The sequence below is a fragment of the Apteryx rowi genome, unplaced genomic scaffold (assembly GCF_003343035.1).
Source record: "Apteryx rowi isolate R43461 unplaced genomic scaffold, aptRow1 scaffold_161, whole genome shotgun sequence".
Lineage (NCBI taxonomy): Eukaryota > Metazoa > Chordata > Aves > Apterygiformes > Apterygidae > Apteryx > Apteryx rowi.
In genome coordinates, this window is record NW_020447875.1 from 30,531 (window position 1) to 53,328 (window position 22,798).

The following is a 22,798-nucleotide window of genomic DNA, read 5'->3' on the forward strand; positions in this document are numbered from 1 at the left end:
CCGTAAAGCAACCCTCATTTCCTTGACCATGCATATTAGTTACATCTAGACAGGCTTAGTGTTCCTAGGAAACAGTTACCCCTACTTACTGGCTACACTTAGCTCTAGTTGTAATCCTTGTCTGTAAATTAGTAGAGACTAATATAATTTGATATTTATAAAAGAGCAAATATTATAAAATATTTTATAAAGTAATATAATTTCTTATTTATATAGAAATCATGATTGCAAGTTGTATGTACTGTGCATTTACGCTTATCTAGGGTTGCTGCTCTGGAATAGAAACCAAGAGAAAAGTCAGCTGGAACTGTTTCACAAATGTGCACCATATGCTTTCTAAGGAAAGCAGGAGACCTTATTATCTGTGCATGAAAGTAAAGTACCACAGATACCCCACCGGTGTAACTCAGTCTATGCCAGGTTTGTTTCCAACATTTTTTGAAAACATTGTTAAAAGCGTCTTACGAAGCTTGGTTGTTGCACAGCAGAGGCTGGGGGATTGCCTACATGGGGTGTATGCAGAACCGTGTATTGCCATAACACAGTTGTGTGTACTGTACCTCTGTGTCTTCAGTCACTCCAGAAACTTTAAACACAAAGACGGGAGTGGAAAAAGGACCAACCTAAGACTTTCAAAGTCCAAATAGTTTTAATGGGAGACTACCAGTTTAAAAGTGATACTTCTTTCTGGATATACTTACCTGGTACAATTAGGAGACTCTAAGAACTGAATAAATTAATGGGAATTCATCCATGCTTTTTGCACACGTAGTTTAAAAAGTCTTTGCCATGGGTATTGCATAAATTGTGTGTGTGYGCGCGCGCGTGTGTGTGTACAAATGCATTATTAAACAGAAATGCTAAACAAAAGTCATAAGAAGATTTTTTTAAAAACTCATGGCATACTTCATAACTGATTTTCTAGTAACTTCAGACTTCAGTAACTGAAGTCGTCAGTGACCTTTTAAAATGACTATACATACACAGCACACTGTTATAGGAACACGGATTTTTTTTCCCCCTCCACTGCAGGCAAAGTTTAAAGAATGAGTTTTCATACTGAGGGATAATTAAGCTTGAATTTTGTTTCTTAAAGGTTTAGTATTAGGGCTTTTGATCATGATTTTTTTTTTTAACTGTTAAAGTCCAAGCAACCAAGCAAGTAAGTGCAGAAATTAACCTTTTTATTATATTATATACTGTAGTAGTAAAGTTTGTTTGAAGTGCATGAATAAAAAGTTAGTGAAATTACAGGGGGAACAATCTAATATAGCAATAATAGGTGCATTCACTGTGCATCTGAGGGGAGGAAGAGGGGAAAAAAAAAAAAAAAGAGTTTTTACTCATTTTGGCCTAAAACATTGTGTTCAGGTTTCCAGGATTCTGACATCAGAACCCAGATAACGCTGATTAGAACCATAGGGCTTTACAATAAAAGCTAAAATATTGACCATATGATGGCAAAAAAGTCTTTATTTTGTGGTTAACTTATTCTCTTCTAGCTACTCTCTGATGAAGTTGGTGGTGCTGTGGAGGAGGATCTCCTTCTTCTTGACAAAGACCGTGATCGCTCAGCACTGTAGGCAACATGCTTATCATAATTTTGTATCTGGGCCTCGAGGAAATCCCTCTGTTGCTGGCTGATTGTCTGGCTAATCAGTCCCGGGAGAGCTTGAATGCTACCAATTAAAGTTTCCAGTTTAGTTTCCAGAGTAACAATTCTCTTCTCAAAATCTTCACTTCTTTCATTTAAGTCAGAAATCATGTCGTACATGATGTTTTGAGTCTGAAAGTAGAAGGATGTAAGCAAAGGTTTAGAGAGATCTTACAAACATTGCAACATGCAGCACAGCTTTACAAGGGTTCCTAAATGGTTTTGCACTTCACAAAAGAGGATACGGATATCAGAAAAAGATCTAGTCTTATGAAGTAATTTTACTTGTAGATTCACAACAAAGCTTTCTATTGGTACTAAATTTTTTGAACGTAAATGTAACACTGGTGTTTTCAGTAGCATTTTAAATGTCAAGCTCTTAATGAATTAGATAAACCTTTTTAGAAGTTCAGGTGTTTAGAAATGCACCATTGTAAGATTTGTGAACAGAATTAATTGTATAAGCCATGAGGAGACCAAAAACTGCAAAGCGCAGTGATGTGCTCTTGACTGTCCTGTACTTCCTCTAATTTTTTAAACAACTTGATACTTTTAAGCAGAACAATTTTGCTTGTTTTCTCCTTAAGCCGAGCAGGTTTCCTTGAACTGGTTGTAAATAATAGTAGGCTGGACTCTTTTTGAAATGTAGAGCATGGAGTAAAGCCTCAAGCATACACGTCTCTGCTTCTACCTTCCCCCATCTATCTATCTGCCCTCCGCAAAACAGTGTTTGCTAATGGAAAGTATGCAGGTAAAATCTAAAATGTCATAATGATCAGTACAAATGTAATCTAAAGTGTATTATTTCATAGAGTTCGTCAGGTTTTATTCTTTCATTTGTTTGTTTTTCTTGCAATTGATGCACGGAAGTGGTTAAAAATAATGACTGAATTTCTCCCTCTTGTAGTCTAAGACTTCAGATTAGACTTAAACTGAAGTTAAAATAATTGGATATAAGTCGACACACTGGCTGAAATTTATAATCCATTATACGGGAATGAAAAATTAATTGAATGACTGACTACCTGAAGTGCAAAGCACCGAAGTATCAGTTGAGTGTCTATAATCCATTTTCCCTGCCCCCTGTTTCAGGATGCTAGCATAATCCTTGAAAGCAAATTAGTCTACATGAAATAGTATCTGAAAAGTCCTTATCAGTTGCCAGAAGCAGTAGAATGAAATGTATTTTCAGCAGCTGAAGCTAAGGCAGGTGGTTCTCTACAGTAAAAGCAGAACAAACACTGCTGTGTCTAATCTTTGCCTTGATGATGCTCTTTAAGTTGAGATAGGTTTTGAGTTGCCTGAAGATATGTGTATGAGGAACCATTAGGAAAAGTATACGAACGCTTCTAATGCAGCCTCACATGAAGTCCATACAAAGTAACTGTTACATATTAGTAGTCTAATGTGAAGCCCAAAATGCGCTCAGCCGCCTGTGTCTCATTATAGTTTTATATTGAAAAAACAACAACAGGCAAGTAGTTTGTGCTTGAATAGCCTCTCTTATCTCAAATGACTTTCAAAAGATTGACAGCCTTATACTATATCAGCAAAGTGTCCAGTTATTATTCCATTAAAAAAATTGGAACTAATAGAGACTTAGTCATTTAAAGTATAAGTCACTGCTTCACAGAAGAGCTAGAGTGGAAACACAGAACCCCCGATTTCAGTCTGTGTGAGTGCCTGGAAACTGTGGTCCCTCATAGCACAGCTGCTGTAACTGGAAAGGAGAATCCTTTATGATACGGCTCTACACAGATGCTGCCCTCTCACAGTTCAGGCTAAGTATTTACCATGATCACTGCAGTCAGATCAGCCCCTCAGTTATGAAATATTTTTTTCAAATATTCGGAAAAAAAAAAAAGTGCATTCAAACCTTGACCAGTGCTGTAAATGCAATGTTTCATTTAATAAATATTAACCAAGAAAAGATATATATTTTCTTTTTCTACAACTAACAAAGTTGTTGTTAACATTATTTGCATGTGTAATGCCTAACACTCACTTACACACTCTTCATTTTGAAAGGATGAATATTAATGCAAAACAACAATAATGGCCTACTAACCTTTGCCAGGTCCACCAAAGTGTTGGCTTGATCGTTCAGTTTCCTTTGTTCCATTTTTACACTTCTTAATCTAAAAAGTGGAATTTTAAGTCAGATTGTGTGGGTAGCTGTGTAGTCACCTGAGGTTTTCTAGAAAGCATGCATAAACTTACGAGAACAAATAACCGCATGGACAATGCCTCGAGTACTTTGTGTAGAGTCAGAATTGGTCATGTGTCTGGTGCAATGAGAAGCATGCTTCTTCAACACCGCAAAAAAGAAAGAGCAAGGAAATGTGATGTCCTTGAGACTACTGTTTGCCATGGTTGAAGTTCAATTCAAAAAGGGAGATAAGTTTATCCAGGCTACATGAAAGAAAGCCAAAACATTCCTCAAAGCCTCAGTATCGTGACAAGTAGATATAGGAAGAAACATGAAAGAAACAATTTTTGTCATTAATGTTGTAGCAATCGCGAATCTTCCCATGCCTACATGACTAGATACAGGTATTAGCCCTGTTCAGTCGGAAATGGATTGGGTTAGCAGGTGTTTGAACCTGATGGAAATACAGTGATAAGTGAGTTTCCCACTACTTTAAACAGAACTTTCATCTGACCAGCAGCTAAATAACCGATATACTTGCCAATATGTTTAATTTCCTTACCTTCCTATACCTAGCTTGCAAATCTAAATATGATTACATTTTAAACTTGTTAGACATACCTTTTCAATGCACAATTCAAAAATATTATGAAAGAATTGAGTGTATATTTTATCTTTGATGCTTACCTAACTAACTGTATTATGTTATGCACATACTTTGAAAGCTATATGCATGATCTTCTCTACATGCTTTCTGAATTAAACTCCATCTTTTTCAGATTAACTTCTATAGGAGTGGTTTCTATATGTGATTTTCAAAAATAAGCAATTTATCTCTTAAGTATATGAGTGGTTTGTTAAACATTTCCCAACAGAGACTAAATTGGACTTTCAATGACTTTTCTAGTGGATGTTCTGAGCAATAAATAGCATTTTTCAAAAATAACACATGAATTTATAACACATGGATGATAGATGCCAAGTAGTCTTCTAATATCTCAAGGGGCAACCAAGTGGTTAGTTCTCAAATGAAAATAACGGCAGCATTTTATGTGGGTTGCTAACACACACTCTGCCTATTTCCCAATTATTGTGTTACTTACAAAGTTATGTATACCTTATAAAGCAAACATGACTTTACAAAAGCATATGCAACTGTTCTTGTAAAAACAAAAACTGAAACTCTAGCAGTGGCAAAAAAGAGCTCCATGTCACTGCCAGCTTGTGTGGTACAGTCATGGCAGTTGCAAAGAAGTTCTCCTTCTTCACTTCATGGCTTTGTATGCCTCAAAGTGCTCCAGCCTCAACCCAGATGTGGAAAATCCTTTTGCCTTCTCTGTATTTTGAATAAACAGGGAATGAAATTTGGACCCCATTTAAGTTAATAACAAAACTGCCAAGGCTTTCAGAGGGATCAGGATTATATCCTTAGACTGCTGGAAGCCAACCAATCTGTTCATTTCCAATAGCTTGACATTTCTAAGATGGCTATAAATTATTTTAAACTGGAGGCAGAATTGGGGGAAGGAATCCTATTCCATGATGTTTATTTTTCTAAACTAAATTGGAGAAAATGGATACAAATTACCACTTAAATCCTGAGAAGCTGGTGAAGGCTGGTAGCTTCAACAATGTATTAAGTTTTTGTTGTGTTTTTTTTTGCTTTTGTTTGTATACATAGATATGTAGATATACATATCTGTATTTCTAGCTGTCTGTGTGTCTGTCCATCTATCTAAATAAATAAAAGCCTTCTGGGAGATGCTCCAAAATTAGGCAGTTTGTATTCAGATCTTTAGTTAATAACATTTGCCTTTCACATCTAGGCTAACCTCTGTGRGGAAAGTAAGTTGTGAACAATGAATATCTTTCTTAATATGTAGAAATAACTCTGTTAAGGTAGAAATCAGTTGTTCACATAAAGCTGACATTCCAGCAGCTTGTTACTGAATATCATACACACTTTTTCTTCCCCTAGAGGCTTCCTTCAGAGCACAATGTATGTGTAGTTTGTAGGAATGGTGCTTTCAGAGGCTATGCATTAGAGCTATTTAAAAAAGTATGGAAGACCATCCAGTGTTATAAGTTATATTATTACAGCCCCAAGACTCAGAGATAAGCATGTAATGATTTGACCAGAATGATAAGCCTAGTGTTTTGGTGAGCACTCTCGCAAACAGTTTGCAGGATCTATGCTTTCTGCTTTTCTTGAGATTCTTTGAATCATCTATTTGCCAGTTTGCATGTTGACTTCTAAACTTTTGAGCAATCTGTTATCAAAAGCAGTACCAGCTGACATCAAGGTGACAGTACCTAATGGTAGCCAGCCCAAAACCCACACAGACTGTAAAAACRTATCTCTAGGTAATGGCAAGTCTTTAGCTGCAGCAGCCAGATTACAAGAAAACTGACAGACTTTTGTTCTCAAGTTCATTAAGAGGAAATATGAAGCATCCTGACTTTATGAACTTCACTTATCACAGCAAAAGATCATGATTCTGGATCGCGTTTCCATGGCAGCAATCAGACCATCGAAGTTCACAAATAAAGACTCTATTTCTTGCATGCAGACAGTGGTAAATTCTGCAAATTTAGAAAGGAACAGCTCATACAACTTACTTCCGAGCTCTATTTTCATTTTGTTGAAATAAAAAGACAAAACAAAAGAAAACAAACTGTAAAATATACTAAAACAACCAAATGAGCACAGTGGGCTTGATTCAGCACATGGGACGTCCTAGGGACTTGCTACTGCTTCTACTCAGTAACTAACTAACTGCCTCACGTGGAGTCTAATTCACTTGCATTTATGACAAGGGAGCTTACGGTATGTTGAAACCTTCCCATTAGCTATCAGCTGTAGATTTTCTTATTCATACAATACATAAAAATGCAGTATTATTGTTCAGAGTGCCAATTTCACCTTTACCTTATTTAGAGTGTATAAGGAGGAAAAAAGACCCAGACCAGCTGAAGATAGCACAGTCACAGGCAATATCTTCAGACCTTTTAGGGCTGTGAGTTTGAGACTGTTACCATGCCCTACTCTGATTTCTTGTATAATACTGGCCCTAAAACTTCACTCTTTTCATCCCTGTCTCCAGCCCAACAGTTGAGGAAGTGCGGGAGAGGGACCAATAAAAACCTGAGAATCCAGAAAGATGGAAGAGAGCCATATGCTGCGGTGAGTCCCTTGGTCCCTTGAGAAAAGTTCAAAGATGCAAGGGGAGAGCAAACTAATTGCACCCAGCTACTCTGCTGCCACTGGAAGAAAGCAGACTGCTAGAGCAATGTTTCCATCCAAGGCACCTTCCTCAGCATACTGAGAAAGCTATATATATATATATATATATATATATATTTTTTTTTTTTTTTTAAATAGGTTTTGGAATGGGAGGCAAAGTGCTAAAGGACAGAGGGAAATGTATTATTAATATAGCTGTTCAAAGTTTGGCTGGTACAGCTAGGGAAAAAAAAAAAGACTGCTGCCACCTTCTCCAACCCACCCTCCCCCTGACCTGATTAATGAATTTTTAAGGCAAGTGCACAACAACACTTTACAACCTGTGAAGCTCTTCTGGGCTTGAATGGTAATGCAAAGCTGCAGATTGAGCCTGCTGTGCTTTTTATTTTAAGATTCCTCTTTGTGCATACACATGGACATATATGCGTGCACGCACGCACACACACACACACACACAGAATAAATAATAAGGTTAAAAATGTTAAGGCATAACCTTTGCAATCAGGGATTCAAGTCTTGCAAAGGATGAGCAGGACATGCCATCCTCTACCCTCGAACCCCTGCCCCTCCTCTTCTCCCCCCGGTCATTTAAGCTGAGCAACATGTCAGAATTGAGCCAAAATAGTTTTTATGCTACCTAAAAATGCCTCAGCTTTTGTGGCCTTCTTATTGCCTCAACTATTTCTAAAGAGCACAGGCTGCTCTTAGACGTTATCAAAAAAAAAAAACAGTTCAAACTGAACCTTAATTAATTTAGCTGCATTTCCACAGTATGTCATGAAAACATATTTTGCAGGCTGTACAAATGGCTGCCACAGGCTGGATGGGTATGTCAAATAAAGCACACAAATAGTGGCATGGGTCCTGGCCATTCATTATGATGAATCTGTGGTTCCTGAGGACAAAAGGCCTTTTCCCCCATATAATCCAAGAAATAATAGTAACTGAATCCTTGTACAACTCTAGCAGTGAGATAGCTTTATGACAAATAATACATATTACAAATTTTAGCTAAATATTTAGACTGGCATACCATAATTCAATCTTATCCTATTGTTGGTCACAATTCTCAGGCTTGTTTTCAATCCCTTTAGGGGTTCAGCAGAGGGGAAGAGCTGATCTGAATTATGCCAGCAGTGTCCAACAACAGCCATACTAATGGTTGCTGGCATATACTCCCATTCTGTACACCTGATGCCAGGGGTAATAGCTGACATACCTACTTTTGATTTTAACCACTAAGAAAATATGGAGGAGAGAAGCAGCTAATTGCTGTTGAGCTGCACAAAGTAAGCTGAGGACTTGATTGTATATGCTTTTCATTAAACACAACATACCTACTCATAGCAGCTGTTCTATCACATTGTTCTGATGTGAAATCATTAAAACATTTGCTGCAAATGAAGCCCCCCCCCTGCCCCCCGCCCCAGCATCTATTGTGTTTTGCAGCTTTTTTACCTGTAGGGCAAATAGATACAACAAAGGATAGTCTCAGTGGGAAAACACAGGTGCGCGCGCACACACACACACACACACACACACACACACACCAGCTCAGCTAATTCATGAACCATTATGAACACCTATGAAAAAACTGAGCAATTTTGATTTATCCTCTTGGGCATACACAGCCAGCGTACTTTCTTTTCTAAATAGACACTACAATAAAAACCTCATTTTTGTCTTACTCTGAAAGAAGGAGAAAATGCAAACTCAAGATCAAAGTTCTCAGTAGGGGGAGAGAAAGAGAGAATGAAAATGCTTGGACAAGAAAGCAAAGCAAAATAGTACTTACTGATGAATAGCTTGCAAGAATTTGCGTTGATGTTTCCTTACTTTTGCATGGTCTATCTTTTTAACCAGCTTTGTGTTTTTATAAATTAACCATGTTTCCCTGAGTACATTGGCCGCAGCATTTTTCACCTGTTTAATAAAAGAAAAACACCAGGCTGACAAAAAGTAGCATTATGTTGTGTTTTTTTTAATCCATTCTAGTGTAAACCCTTTCTAAAGCACCTTAAGACTCTGTCTGTGGAAAGTGGGTATATGAGAAAGCTGCAGCAGTGAGGCCAGAAAGAAATTGTGTGATCAGAGAGACTGCTGAGCAATTTCTGTGCTGCTTGTAAGAGTGATACTGGGACCAGCTTTCTTTGCATCTGGGAATTACTCGTCCCTCTTGAGAAGAGTTAGGACCATTTGGTGTTTATGGCAATATAAATTACAGTGAGGGAATATTAATACATTATCTGTATGGTAATTAACTAGATGATGTATTTTATAGGACCATAAAGTTCCTCTCTTCTTATATGATTATTACCTCCTATTTCTCTTAGCAATTTAACAGTCTTAAATTTCCAGGGTTGTTCAAACAGATTTTATTTTTCTGCATTTGTTTCCTTATTCTGCTTTCTTTCTTAGCATTCTCACAGGAGATGGAAAAATACCTTGTTAATGAATGTAGCTAGTGTTCTATTTCATGAATTCTTTGATTATTTTTTAGTGGGTCTATAAAATGTTAGAGTACCCACAGTTCCTTTCTAGGCCCTCCAATATTCTGAGGAATACCTGAAAACAATAGACAATTTAAATGTAATGTTGATTAATGACACAATTATTAGGTTACTTATAAAGGCAAACAGTCCTATTATTCATTTCTATTTTCTCTCTCTGGCTTTCTATCGTGCCAGCCACTGCAGCGTCAGAGCTAAGCAGATGTATCGATTCAGACCCTGTGGGAATGCCGTGCAGTCACTCCCGCCGGGCAGGAGCTCTCACCTTGCACCTATAAAAGCACTGGAGAACTTTGGGCCCAACTTCAGTGGAAGCAGAATCAGGTTTTAGAGCCCTCCTCCACATCTCCAGTCCTTGTATTTCCATAAGGTCTGACTGTCTTCAGGCTGTGAGGAAACCTCCCAGTATCTGTGGAACTGATTTGTGATAGGCATCTCTAAATTAAAGGGTTGGTTTGCTTTTCATTTGCTTTGAGTTTTGTGAGTACTGAAGCTACCAAAACACTACTTGGATACCCTACTGAACTGATATTTAGATTTATATGAAGGATAGCTGAAGGAATAGACTTTAAAAGGCACAAATGAGCACCAGACTCTCAAAATCATCTGGCCAATCTTCGCAAAACCTTTTTTCCCCAAAAGAAATTTTCAGCTCAGCTGTCAGATTACACTTGAAAAGTTTTCTTGTCAGCTCCCTGAATGGCAATTTCTTACCTCATCGTGGACAAGCATCAAAGCAGTTTGCTGCATTTGAAATCTGCCACTAAATCACCATCTGTGAGCGAGACAATTTTAGCTTTGTGTTTCTCTATACTCTTCACATATTAGTTTCCTGTGGTGGGATTCATTTGGCCAAATACCTAAATTTACAGTAGATTCCTACTCTAATCAAATGAACTGACTCAGATAAGATTCACCTCATTTTTGGTACTGCCAGTGTAGATTTCCAAAAGTATATGTCTCTGTTAGGAAGGGACAAACTGTTCTCTGTGACCTAGTATCAGCTGGACCTTAATTGATTATAATGGGGGTGTAAAGCAGCAGGCTTAGCTAGACATTTAAAGGTAGGTTACATGAATCCCACCCTTTATGCCTTTGTAAGAACCGCCTTCCCACTCATCTTTGGTTTTCCCCACTGTAACTACTCAGGGGAGATGTATGCTTTTCCCTGGAGACCGGCACAGAGACGTGGAAGCCAATAAAACTAGAGCAACGTCTTGACATGCCTGAGAGGAGCATCTGCTCCAGTGGAGACATTTCCTGGGTCTCCTGAGCAGAGGAACTGAGGCAGCACCATGCAGCCCCACTGCGAGGAGCTCTGCTGACACAGCCGACCTTCCCGATCCGGAGCAGAGCCTGATTTCTGCTTCAGAGCTCTCCACCCATCAGTAAGGACAAGCTCCAATGAGTTCCCATTCTGAGTGTGAAGGCTTTCCTCTCAGTGTTGGTTCTCCTCAATAACCAAGATTAATCAAGTGGAGGGGATGTTGTAGCTCCCACTCATTTTCGCATTTCCTCAACACTGACCTGTTTTTCCTGGATGCAGGATTTCTACTGCCTTCTTTGCTGTGTTCTTTCATTTTCCAAGATCTTATTTGTGAACAAAAATTTAAGTTATATCTCTTAAGGAAAAATTTAAAACAGTTTTTATGAATTTTAATGATTTCTAAAGTTTTTGTTCTTATTAATACCTCTTTCAATATTTTTATTATCTACAAAATATCTTTCTGGGTGCTGCATTACTGTGTGCAGCTGTGAGCCATGTGTTCAATACACAAGGCAATTGCAAAGACTACCTCACTAACAAACTATGAATACTTGAAATTTATTCTTAAGTATAAGAAGGCATATCTTTTTCTAAAGGAAAGTCCTTCATAGCTTGAAATTCTGAAATATATCAGTCATTTCATCTATTTAGCCACAAGAATTCTACATATTCTTCTCATAGGCTGTATGAGAGTTTGTCAGTTTTATATGTTAGTCTCTAGTTTCATAGCTTTTAACTGTTGGTTACATGAGTTATCTTCCAGCAGCAAGGACCATCTATAAAAGAATAAGCAAACCTTCAAAATCTGCCAGGAACCTGCTGTTGCCCTTGACTTCAGAGTGCTCAGGACATTCACTTCCCTCACATGGCACCTTGCAAAATCACACTTATGAAAAAGTTCAGTAAGAGAATGAAGCACGAGATCATTTAAAACAAATGCAGAAATAGATTTAACATACATTTCCTTTTCAGTTGTGAATATAAAGTGCGACTTACTCTTTTAGTTAGTTGGGTGTCCATCATGAAATTATGCACGTGTTTTTCAGCTTTGGTAAGTTCTAACTTCCTTGCAACCACAGCTACCACCAGTGCAGTGCACCCAGCACCCTGAAAACAATAAACAAACCCCCAAGATGTTACTACTGCATTTTGCAGAGTTTTTAAACGGATTTTTCTCCTTTGCTGTAGAAATATGGCAGGTATCAGATGATTCACCATCCCTGGTAAATATAGTGAACACACTACTGCTATTTCAGTTCAGAGTAATAGGAAGAGTCAGCAATTGCAGGCTAGTAAAACGTCAGGGCATCAAAATAACCAGTGAGCAGCAGTTCTGCTTTTTTTCCTGCAGGGGTTGAAAATTCAAACACATCCCATTTCTAGTGCATAAACAAAGGGGGTTATCAGAACAAGTTTTAAAACTCAGAATATTAGTGAATAAATGCAGAATACCCTGTTCTTAACAATTGATTACAGTGTATGGCAATTGCTAAAGAAGAAATTAGATTAGATTAGTACTTAGCACACAAAAAAGAAAGCTTTCTTAGGATTTTCTTTAAGGCCTAAAGATAAAATTGTCATAAATTTAGTATTTAACCACTTCGGTATACTTCCCTGTTGTTTCTGAGGCCTACGATGATCTTTTCTCTATAGAATCTCTGTATCTCTTATTACCATTTAAAATAGTACACAACCACAACACCATTACTTCAAAACTTGAATGGAGAAAGTTGCAAGTTTCTAATTTGTGCTGTGTATATGGATGCATACCTGTATATATGCACAGCCATGCATGTTTATAACAGGCCAAAGCCAGCGGGTGCCAGTTCCTTTGAAATGACAGTAGCTTTATCAGCATTGCAAGATTAAAATTTTTTAGTGGAAGGGAAAGGAAGCTAGAATGAGTAAGGTAACTAGAAACAGCATATATTACATGCAGCTCCAGGTACCATTTACTCTGACACCATTCCTAAATTCTACTGCTTTAGTATTTTTTTTAAACCATGCTTCACATATTGTTCTTAAAAAGGTATAAAATTATATTAAATATACTACAGCTGTGTTTAACTTGCAGGTTCACCCAAATCTAGCTGTTTAGTGCATCTGTATCAGTTACTCTCCTAGTGAAAAACCGTCTCTGGTTGAAGCTTACTACATTTTCAGTCACACAGCTTTCTTCCACTCTTTCCATATTTTTCCCATTAATTTACTCTCGCCTTGTTCCTCCTCTATACCTGCTTTACTATCTCCAGAAAATACAGAAGAACATCACTGAACCTAGCTTCCCAGGCACAAATTCCACTACTAAACACACAGAGATGCCAAAACAAACCAACTCATTGGAAGCCCATATTCACACACTGTTCTCAAAAAATGCATCTTTTGCCCTCTTAATTATTGATGTACCCAATGAATTTTGTGAAAGCCTCCAGTTAATTAGTCTCCARTTTCATTCCGCTGGTAGATTGTGTCAATAAATTCATCTGTTTCCTCACAAGGACCCATCGTCTTCAATTAATTCTGATCTATCAGAGTTTCTATCCCCCAGTAGCCTTCAGGAAGTGCTCAAATAAGTCCCTTATAATTTTGCTGTAGCTGCCCATGTAGGTAAGGTACTTGGAGGCTTACTCTTTAATTGTGAGATGAAGGCAAAATGGGGATACAATAGGTTCTTTGCTTCCCCACATCCCACTAAGAGTTAATGAGGAAGAAGATAGCTAATGCAGCTAAAGGCTGAGCACTCTCGAAACCCACCCAGCCTTTCAAGACGAGGATGAGGCAACCCTATGTGATACAATTGAAAGAAACTCCCCAGAAAACAGGCAGTTCTTCTCCGGTTGCCTTTCCTGTGAAGGAGGGCTGGAGGGAACAGCTAATATCCCTCAGTGTGGGCAAAAACCCCCCATGCAATAGCAAGAACATGAAGAGAAGAACAGAAGTCTTTTGGCCCATAAGTGAGGCTAGCGCTCAGCGGGCCAGACAGACATTGATTCAATGACATAACTCAGCACTATGCCTGCTTACAACGACACGCTTGTACTCACTGACTGCCAAGCTGGTACGAGACTATTGATATGGATCAGCTTGCTCGCCACTGGCAAAGTGGTGCAAAACARCTGTTTATGCCAAGTGACTATGGAAGAGAAATATTAGATATATTAAAAAAAAAAAAAAGAGGGGCGTGAAGAGGAATGATGCAATAGACAAAAGGAATTCAGTTTGAGCTGAAATTATTCCAGGTGTTTGGGATTAACTCTTATGCTCGTCACAGCAGTCACAATAGCCAAAGCTCTTAAAGGACAGTAGCTTTATATCTCACATGAAAGACAGTGCCTGCAGCAGTAGCATATAGTCACTGGCACATTAGGGAAACTACCGCTGTGTTTGTATGGCCTGCTAACTTTCTCATCACCAAATTACAATTGCAAGTTATTCTCCATTCAGATTACCACTCTTGGCTTCATGGGGTATGACATGATCTCAGGATATGAAAACAGGTTCTTTTAACATTTCTGCAAAAGAGAGCAGTAAAACACTGGCTACTTGTTTATTTTTTTGCAATGCCTTGAAGAWGAGCAAATTATTCTTTAAACAACTAAGAGCTTACAGAATAACACATTGAAATTCTCCTTAAAGTACCTGATTCTAATTACTATTGTATGTTACTGTTCTGCACTTTTATATGGTTTCCCTYGAAGAGCTCAGCATCCTTAATAATAATAATAATAAAGTGAGAACTATCCCGAATTGCAGCAATGAAACACAAGCAGTACTGTTATTTTTAAAATGGTAGCATCATACTTGCTATGTTTTTAATGTGAACAGGGATGTGCCAAATCAGTAACATGAATTCAATGAGTTCATGCTCATACACCCAGGTTTTTTTCATTTATCAATACTATACAAAGCAGAAACTTTTGGCTTCTTATTAAAATAACCTGGGCTAAGTAAAAGCCCACACTTCAACTCCAAGAAAGTCTCTATTGAGAACAAAAATATTCCAGAAAAGGTCTTCTTTTAAATTCCTGTATTTTATAATTTCCAACGTAATTCTTTTTATCCTGTTTTCAAGTAAATACTAAACTAAATCACTGCTTCAAACTCCTGCTCAACTTTGAGGGAATTATATATCATTAAAAGCAAAGGAAATAAAGGAAAAAGGGAAGAATGTACAAATTTTCAAGTATCAAGGCAGTAATTAATTCTACTTGGAATCTGCACTCTTCAGACAGGCCCCTGTCTGCCTCTTCCATTACAGTGTTATTTTAAGTTGTGTATTTTGTGTTGGTAAAGAGCATGACTTTAAGGGCACATGGGACTTACAGTACATCAAAACTGGAGAGAAAAAAGACTGAAAAGAATATTCATAATGTTCATCATCAGGCCTCTGAAACTTTAGCTATAGCTGTACATCTGAAAGCCACCCAAGCCCTCCACCCCACTGAACTGTCTATTTGAGGGGCAGCTAAAATAAAAGATGCAAAGGTAGGTGGCAGATTTTGAAGAAGTAAAAAGCAGCGGTTTGTCCTAATTAGTAAATGCTGTTCACAACTGTGTACATCAGACCTAAACTTTCTATCTTGAGACTATTTCAGAAAAGTAGAACCAAAATGACCAAAAAAATTCATTCACTCATTGTCACTGTTCAGATTTTGAGTGATTTGAGGCAAATTTGAAAGACAGATGATTCATCTTTCACAGTTTTTCAAAACTGCAAAATTCTCCTTTTTCAGTGCAGAAAAGCTTTTGCGTGAAGCATTAAACATTTACAAACTGTGTTGACAAATTCAGACACATCTGTTAAAAAACCTGGACACAAACTATTATAACACATACAATGTAAGCATCCTAGGCAAGCCAAAGTTAAAGTTTGCCCATATTGCTCAACTGCTCCATTTAATGCAAGAAGCTAGTAACAAAGCTAACCATCCAGCATCTGCTCTCCTTCAAGTACTGTATGGTCTAGCGTTTGCCAGCAACCACCAGGTTTAAAAGCTGATCTCCCTGGATTCTTCTGTTCTCCAGAAAGCATGCACAGGCCAAACAAAACTATCTACTAAACCAGGAGAAGCCCCAAAAGATGAGACTGTTGAAAATGGGCTTCTCAGAAATGCTCCAGACCAGCATGCCACTTGCAAGCTGAGCAGTGCCTGGCTTCTATTTGCAGTGAGCTGAAACTGAAGCATGTGAACCTCATCCTGACTGCACAGTATTTGTTACTTCATATGAAATGGTGTGCATCAGTCCTTGGTAAAAAGTCTGAAAAAAACCGTATGACACAGCCTTTCAATCAGGCAGAGCAACAAACGCAGGATTGGATTTTATTGCATAGTGGTGTCAAATCTCTGATGATGGTGATATAAAACTTGCATTTGTGAGCAATATGTCCTTGAAGCAAAAGGCCTGTAGCCATTTACACTGCACAGAGCGTTCCTTGACCATTGATCTGCTTAGCTGCTAGCCAGTATGAAAACATTTTGATATGTCTGCAAACAACTTAAGAACATTCTTCACAGCTCCAATTTTAAAGATGCTGCTCCTGTTCCTAACAAGGAATGACRACTTAGGTTCAAATGCTCAGCCAGGTAAGCCATAGCCCACGAAAGCTACCCCTAGGTAAGCTCTTTGATGCCTACAGTAAATGGCACAAGTAAATAGAAAACAAATTTGTGTGGGTATTTGATTCACATATGTACTTTTAGGTACTTGTTAAACATTTTTTTCAGTTACACAAGTCTATATGATAACTGATATTCCTTAGAAAAATGAACATGGAAGAATAGGTAAGTTGAGGGGGGAAAAAAACAGAATCTGTCAATAGGTGTATGCTTTCTAACACCAAGCCTACACTATTTCAAAACAGCAAGAAAAGAAAGGTGAAATTAATTGTATTTTAAGTTATACTTTGAATTTAGCAACTGAAAAAAAAATGCTAAAATGCACCTCCCATTCCCCAAATGAAAGAACTATTACTTGGTGTTACCATTCACTTTGCCCTTAGGCCCCATAAACTGCAGCTTTTCCTATCTGTCCACACAGCTGAAACTCTCATCTTGGCATTTAGTTCTGAATTGTTGCAAACACCCTTTCATCTGCTTAGACAAAGCAATTTATCCCTTCATATCCATAATCAAGGAGTTGCTGCAATGGTTAATTTCTTTGCCCATCATTTTTTACTATGTTACTCTGCTCTGTGTCCCTCTACTTCCTTCTCTGTGGCATCAAATATAGAACATTTGCCCTCATCTTGGTTATTTTATGACCTCGGGTTCTTCCATCCCATCAGTAGGGACACAATGGACCCTGGCTCTAATAAGCCCATGATGCCAGCATTCATTCCCCACTTCTAAAACTTTCATACAAAACCCTTCACAACATCTCTTGACTTAGAAAATACACACAAATCTAATATATTGTTTTCTTTCAAATCCCCCCTCCTTTTTTGGTATATTATTTACTTACTACAAAACCTAGCAAAACCAGTGATGATACTTAGATTCCTGGTGTGTCATGATCACTTGCTCTAATAGTGTATCATAAGGCCTCCTTGGTCCTCTCTCTCTTTCCTATATGGGGATGGTAAGCTGTTTGGGAATTAGGACTACATATTTCTCCTGTCTTTACACAACACCTGACTCAATGGGATCAGATAGAGCTCAGAAATTCTACAGTAATATAAATAACAATGAATGAAGATGGTAGGTCTATACTGTACACATCACAACACTAGACCTGGCTTTGTCCTTTTTCTCCTTCAGCTCCCACTGTGCTCTGCTGAGATACCTATCAAGATACACATTATATACTGTATCAGCTGAGGTACCTGTAGCAGCCTCATCACAGCCCACTATCCTGCTCTTTGCTGATGCAGCCCACCCTGAGCTTTCTGCTGTCATCATCAGGGCTGCCAGTCCTGAGCTAACTAATTTAAAGCTATCACAGAGAATTTAGGTTATGGTACTCTGCAGCAGACATAGCCATACTCAAACGCAACAGCTGCTTTAGAGGGGAAAAAAGCTGCTGTTGCCCAGAGTGACTAAAATCGTATCTGATGAGGATGAGGCTATGAAGTGTGGACCAGGATCACGCCTTTCCTGTAGTTTGCAAGTGCTCCAACTGAGGGTTCATACTGACACTGTACACAGTGAGTGCAAGACTGTGCTGTTCAGACTTTGACAATGATGTCTAGTGTTTGGGCCTAGCATTCCAGTAAGGGCCCAATTTTAGTGATAACCAAAGAGAGGTGCTTGCAAGTCTTCACTTAAAGGTTATGTTTTGGAATTCTTTTTGTTGTCTTGTTTAAAAGCTAAGACAAAAAATGGTTAGCACTGTCTGAGAAGCTGCACTGAAAGCAGCATTTGGTCAGCAGCTTAAAAACCTGGGACTCGAGACGCCCTACACTCCTTTAAGTAAATGCCTCTGGCATTTCCACTTGGTTCCTTCTTTGGTAAGGTTCCAAAATGCATTTACATCACAGCAATGAATTGGGCAAATTCTGCAACTACTTTGACTGCCTGGGGGTCATATATATGCCTGGAGGATGCTATTGGTGAGAAATGAAGCAATATAGTGTATCAGTGGCTCTGATGAAAGTCTGCTGGCAGCTTTGGTTTAGCCGGACTGGAAGTGAAGTGCAGTCTTTAGTGCTGTAGTTGTCACAAAAATGTCCTGCTATACTTGCCTGTAGCTGAAAGAAGGCAGCTGCCACATTTCTTGCTCATATCCCTTGGGATCCACTGAGGGAGAGAGAAGGTCCGCTTTGCAGACATATGGCTCTGGTGGGAAATTTAGCTCTGCACCAGAAAAGGCACAACAATCCTCCTGCTGCTCTGCATAAAATGAAAAACCTGTAAGAATTTAAACAGATACTCTGCTCATTTGGCTCTCTAGAAGGTGGACTTTTTGGACCACCCAGGGAGGARAAAAGAAATAATAGAAAAATCTTGCTTGACGTAAAAAAAAGAAACTAAAAAAGTCTCCAAAACAAGCAATGCAAAAGTTGAGGGAGGAATCCATCCATAAGACAGACAGAGGCTATGGAAATGGTATCATATAAGTGTGGTTTTGCATCTGTCGTTGTTTACTGGGAGAGAGATGTAATCTTGCAACACCGAAACAAAGTAGGACGAGTAATAGGACAAAAACTATACTATCTCAGCCAAAAATGTGACCTAAAATAGTTTTGCATTATTTATACTTCCATATATTCAATATTTTGCCTGGCTACTAATGTCTTTAGTGAAGTTTGTAAGTCTGTACCACAGCTAGAATTTGGTTGCAACATTTCAACTTCTATAATACAGCAGATGAGCAGTAAGGGGTACTGGCAGGTGAGTGATAGCTATGAAATAAACTCTTTTTCTTTAGTAATGCAAGAGGAGTACTGAGAAAGGCTCCTGGGACAGTGCAGGAAGTAATGGTTTGTAAAACAAAGCCAATCTCTCTTTCACTAGGTAAAACTGTAAATGATGGCAGTGCTAACTCGAACAACCCCAAGAAGTGAGAGCATCCTGCGGCTGGACTCCTGGGAAGCCTTCAATCATCATAACAGCTGAAAAGCCCACTGGAGATCGTGACAGTCATGAAGAAATTGTTCTGCCTGGCATGCAAAACCTCTTTGCTGAACAAGGAGGTGAAATCTGATTTCCCTTAACTGGCAGGCTGAACAGCCTATAAAGCTGATGGGAAACATTAGTTTTATAATTCAGGAYGAGGCTACCAATGATGCTCTTGTCCAATGACTGACACAGGAAATCATGCAACCCCAAGAGTGTAAATACAACACTTTCATGAGAATACTTGTAAAGGTATAAAACAATTACTGTATTAAAATCCAAATGTATTGCAGATGAAACCAAATCAAATTACATTTCTTCAAAACAAAGCAGAAGTTTTCCTACAACAACATTCTGCTCCAGTCATATTTATGTAAACAAAGATATCTTGAGAGAACTGCTCTTCATTCCAGTCAGTAACTGACTGCCTTTGAACTTGCTGAAATGCAACCGTAATTCCTAATTAGATCTAAGACGGAAACAGTTTCTATGTCCTCTGACACGTCAAAAACTTCCCTATTCTATTGGGATGAAATTAAGACCTTCTGAGTGAGGGCTTTTTTTCTTTTTCCAATTCTAAAAGATGGTTACACCTGCCAGAAGATTTTGTTTATTCAAATGGAGACAGAAGACTGCCTCTGCCGTTCGTTCACAGTCCAGCTTACTGCCCTAACCACTACTGCCCCAGGGATTGCTCACACACTCTCTCTCAGGAGCTATTTAACTTCATTTTTGTAATTTTATGTTCCTCCTTTTCTTTATTTTTCTTTACTTCATCTAAAAATTTCATCCCAACAAGACATAGTCGTAAAACAATCCAGAAGAAGTAACTACATTCCTGAGAAAAGTTTCCATTTTGGCAAATTGGTGTGCTGGAACAACAGTAATAAAGGAACTGAAAAAATTCTGACCAGCCCAACTACTACTAGTTTCAACTCTAATAATTCAAGCATCATTAACTGTCTTCTCCATTGTATGTTTCTGCTTGACACATCATCCATTTACATTGTATTAGGTTAGAAGGAACAAACACAAACTGTTCTGAACCCTGAGGTCACTTACATTTATTACCGAATTCTCACAGTCAAATGAATTCTATTCTAGCATATAGCTGAGAAGTGGACCTGAAATGCTACCAATCTGCATGAAAGGCTTTTCACATTTTCCTGTACTGTCAGGGAAGTAAAAACCAAGCTGTGTTCTAGATTTTTGAAATTCCTCCAGTAGGCTTCTCATTGACAAAGCTGTTCACCTCATTGCTCTGACCTTTTACCACCAGATACAAGAAATGATAAAAATATTACAGATTCTTGATAAATGTGCAGAATGTTCTAGGTAAACCTTCAAATGGCAATACAATCTATTATCCTTTTACTGCTATTACAAAAAATTGAGTCACTTCTACAGTTCAACCATACTCACAAGGCAGTGTATTAGTCTTAATAATATCTTTTCAGCTCTTTGAGCATAACTCAAAGTACATTTCTGTGTTTCGTAAACAATTCCATGTTTCTGCACCTAACTACAGAATTAAACAACGTAAAGAGAAGTTTTCATAAAAATCCCGCAATGTTTTAGGCATTACAATGCAAAATAATATATGACCTTCTGGTACATTATCCACAGAAAGTTCTATAAAATAAAATAATTTTCAAACATCACCACTGAAATCTGATGTTTACCTTCCTTTTCTTTTATTCAGGAATCTTCCCAGGAGATCTGCAGCCAATGTTAACTCTGCAGTTACAGAATTACTCACCTACATGAGTGGGGTTCAGATCCAGGAGTTAAAAGATGCTACTTGAAAATTTTCTAGAAGAAACAACTAATCTCCTCCTTACCCACCTCTATGATACAACTTGAAGAATACCTTCAACATTTGTTTGCTTCCTTCATAGGTTTAATGAGCTCTCTGGTGTTCATTTTAATAAGAAGAGCATCTGAGCTGCAATTTCAGCAACAATGAGGCCAACATGAAAATCCTGTAGGATATTTACTTGATYTAAAACAATCTTCATTCAAGCTTTAGCCAGCCACACTGTGCAGCCTGTGATTGAACAGTTACAACAATTGCAACTCATCCATTTTATCGTAGGAACATAGRTTTGATCTACTAGTTCTGTCAAGTCTGCTTCTTGCTCTTGGCAGTGCTCTTCAGGAAGGCAATTCTTAACTCTGCCCCACACAGTAATGCACTAGCTCCCCATATAATGCTGCACGTAAAAGCAAAACAGCCCTTCTCAAACCTTGCAGAAGATCTTGTATTTGAAGCCATAAGGATGTATTGCTATTATTTTATCTTGCATAACTACAAAAGCTCATAAAGATATGTAAAAATTATCCATAAATATAGATTTACTCAGTAATTGCAACATGAATTGCATAGAATGACTATATGTAGCAGGAAGAGGCATTTCTACTTATTTATTCCAAATGTAATGTCTATTAATGGAGCCCAAAAGACCCCCTGTTCTCATATTAGACAAGGAGCTATTCAATATCCTCCATATTCTTCATATATTTTTAATAGTTCATTCATTCATTCTCATTCCTCCCATCCCATAGTCAATTATAATGCCTCTTCCCATAGCTTCTCATGCTTGCTTTTCCTTTTACTTCTACTAGTTTCCACAATCCTTCTTTACATTTTTGCTATCTTCAGTGTACTACTCATAAAGCAAGGAAAATTTGGCAAACCTCTTTGACTTTCCTGATGCTATAAAATAGTTCAGCAGGTGAAAACACTGTCCATGTATAAGCAGTGCCACTGATGTTAATAGTGGCATGAACAAAGTGCTGCACCTGTAGCTGAGCTTGGCCTCCTGACCAGGACCTGTGAGGGCTGGTGGGGTGTGCACTGACCACCACTGCATATCTGGTGGACAGAAAAGTTCAGATGCGTCGCATGGCATGGTGAAGACTGTGTGGATCTCCCCATCTTTTCCATATCCCCTTCTGATACAGAAGATGGCATTCGTATTTCCATCCATCCATTGCTATCTGTGTGCCTACGTGATGCGTAGAGAGGGCAGCAGGCACATTCACTATTAGATTTATGGCCTACCTGGTCCATAGTCTACTATTGCTGCCAAGTGAAGTTACATCAGAAAAAACACTGGTTGGTAATTTAGAGGGGGTTACCCAGTTTAGTTTCTCTTGCCAGTATATAAAAAGCATCTGTATTTACTCTTGCCACCAACTCTGTATTGCCCTGTTTCAATACTTTCATTAGTGATTCACATGTTTATGTGCTCTGCAAGATCAAAAATTAAATTGTTCAATATGGCAGAACACATTCTTTTGCTATTTCCCCTCTTTTTTCAAAAGCCAAATGGTTCACGGTTTTCTTTTTGCTTGTTTAATTGTTCTGATATATTAATTAGAGTTCTTTCTTTACTGGCCTACTCTTAATGATTCTC

At 38.2% G+C, this 22,798-nt stretch overlaps 1 protein-coding gene across 2 annotated transcripts in view; it reads right to left on the minus strand.

Annotated features, from left to right (window-relative positions):
• Positions 1 to 1,134: 1,134 nt before the first annotated feature.
• The window catches only part of KCNN2 (potassium calcium-activated channel subfamily N member 2), a 76,756-nt gene continuing 55,092 nt past the window's right edge, over positions 1,135 to 22,798 (minus strand). Inside the window, exons 5-8 of one of the 2 annotated variants that reach the window (XM_026059891.1) lie at positions 11,821 to 11,931; positions 8,843 to 8,970; positions 3,723 to 3,792; positions 1,135 to 1,786 (exon numbers count right to left, since the gene is read on the minus strand). In XM_026059891.1, coding sequence (XP_025915676.1) covers positions 1,499 to 1,786; positions 3,723 to 3,792; positions 8,843 to 8,970; positions 11,821 to 11,931 — 597 coding nt within the window. In that variant the 3' untranslated portion in view covers positions 1,135 to 1,498. The remainder of the gene's footprint in view (positions 1,787 to 3,722; positions 3,793 to 8,842; positions 8,971 to 11,820; positions 11,932 to 22,798) is intronic. The other variant, XM_026059892.1, reaches the window with a different exon arrangement.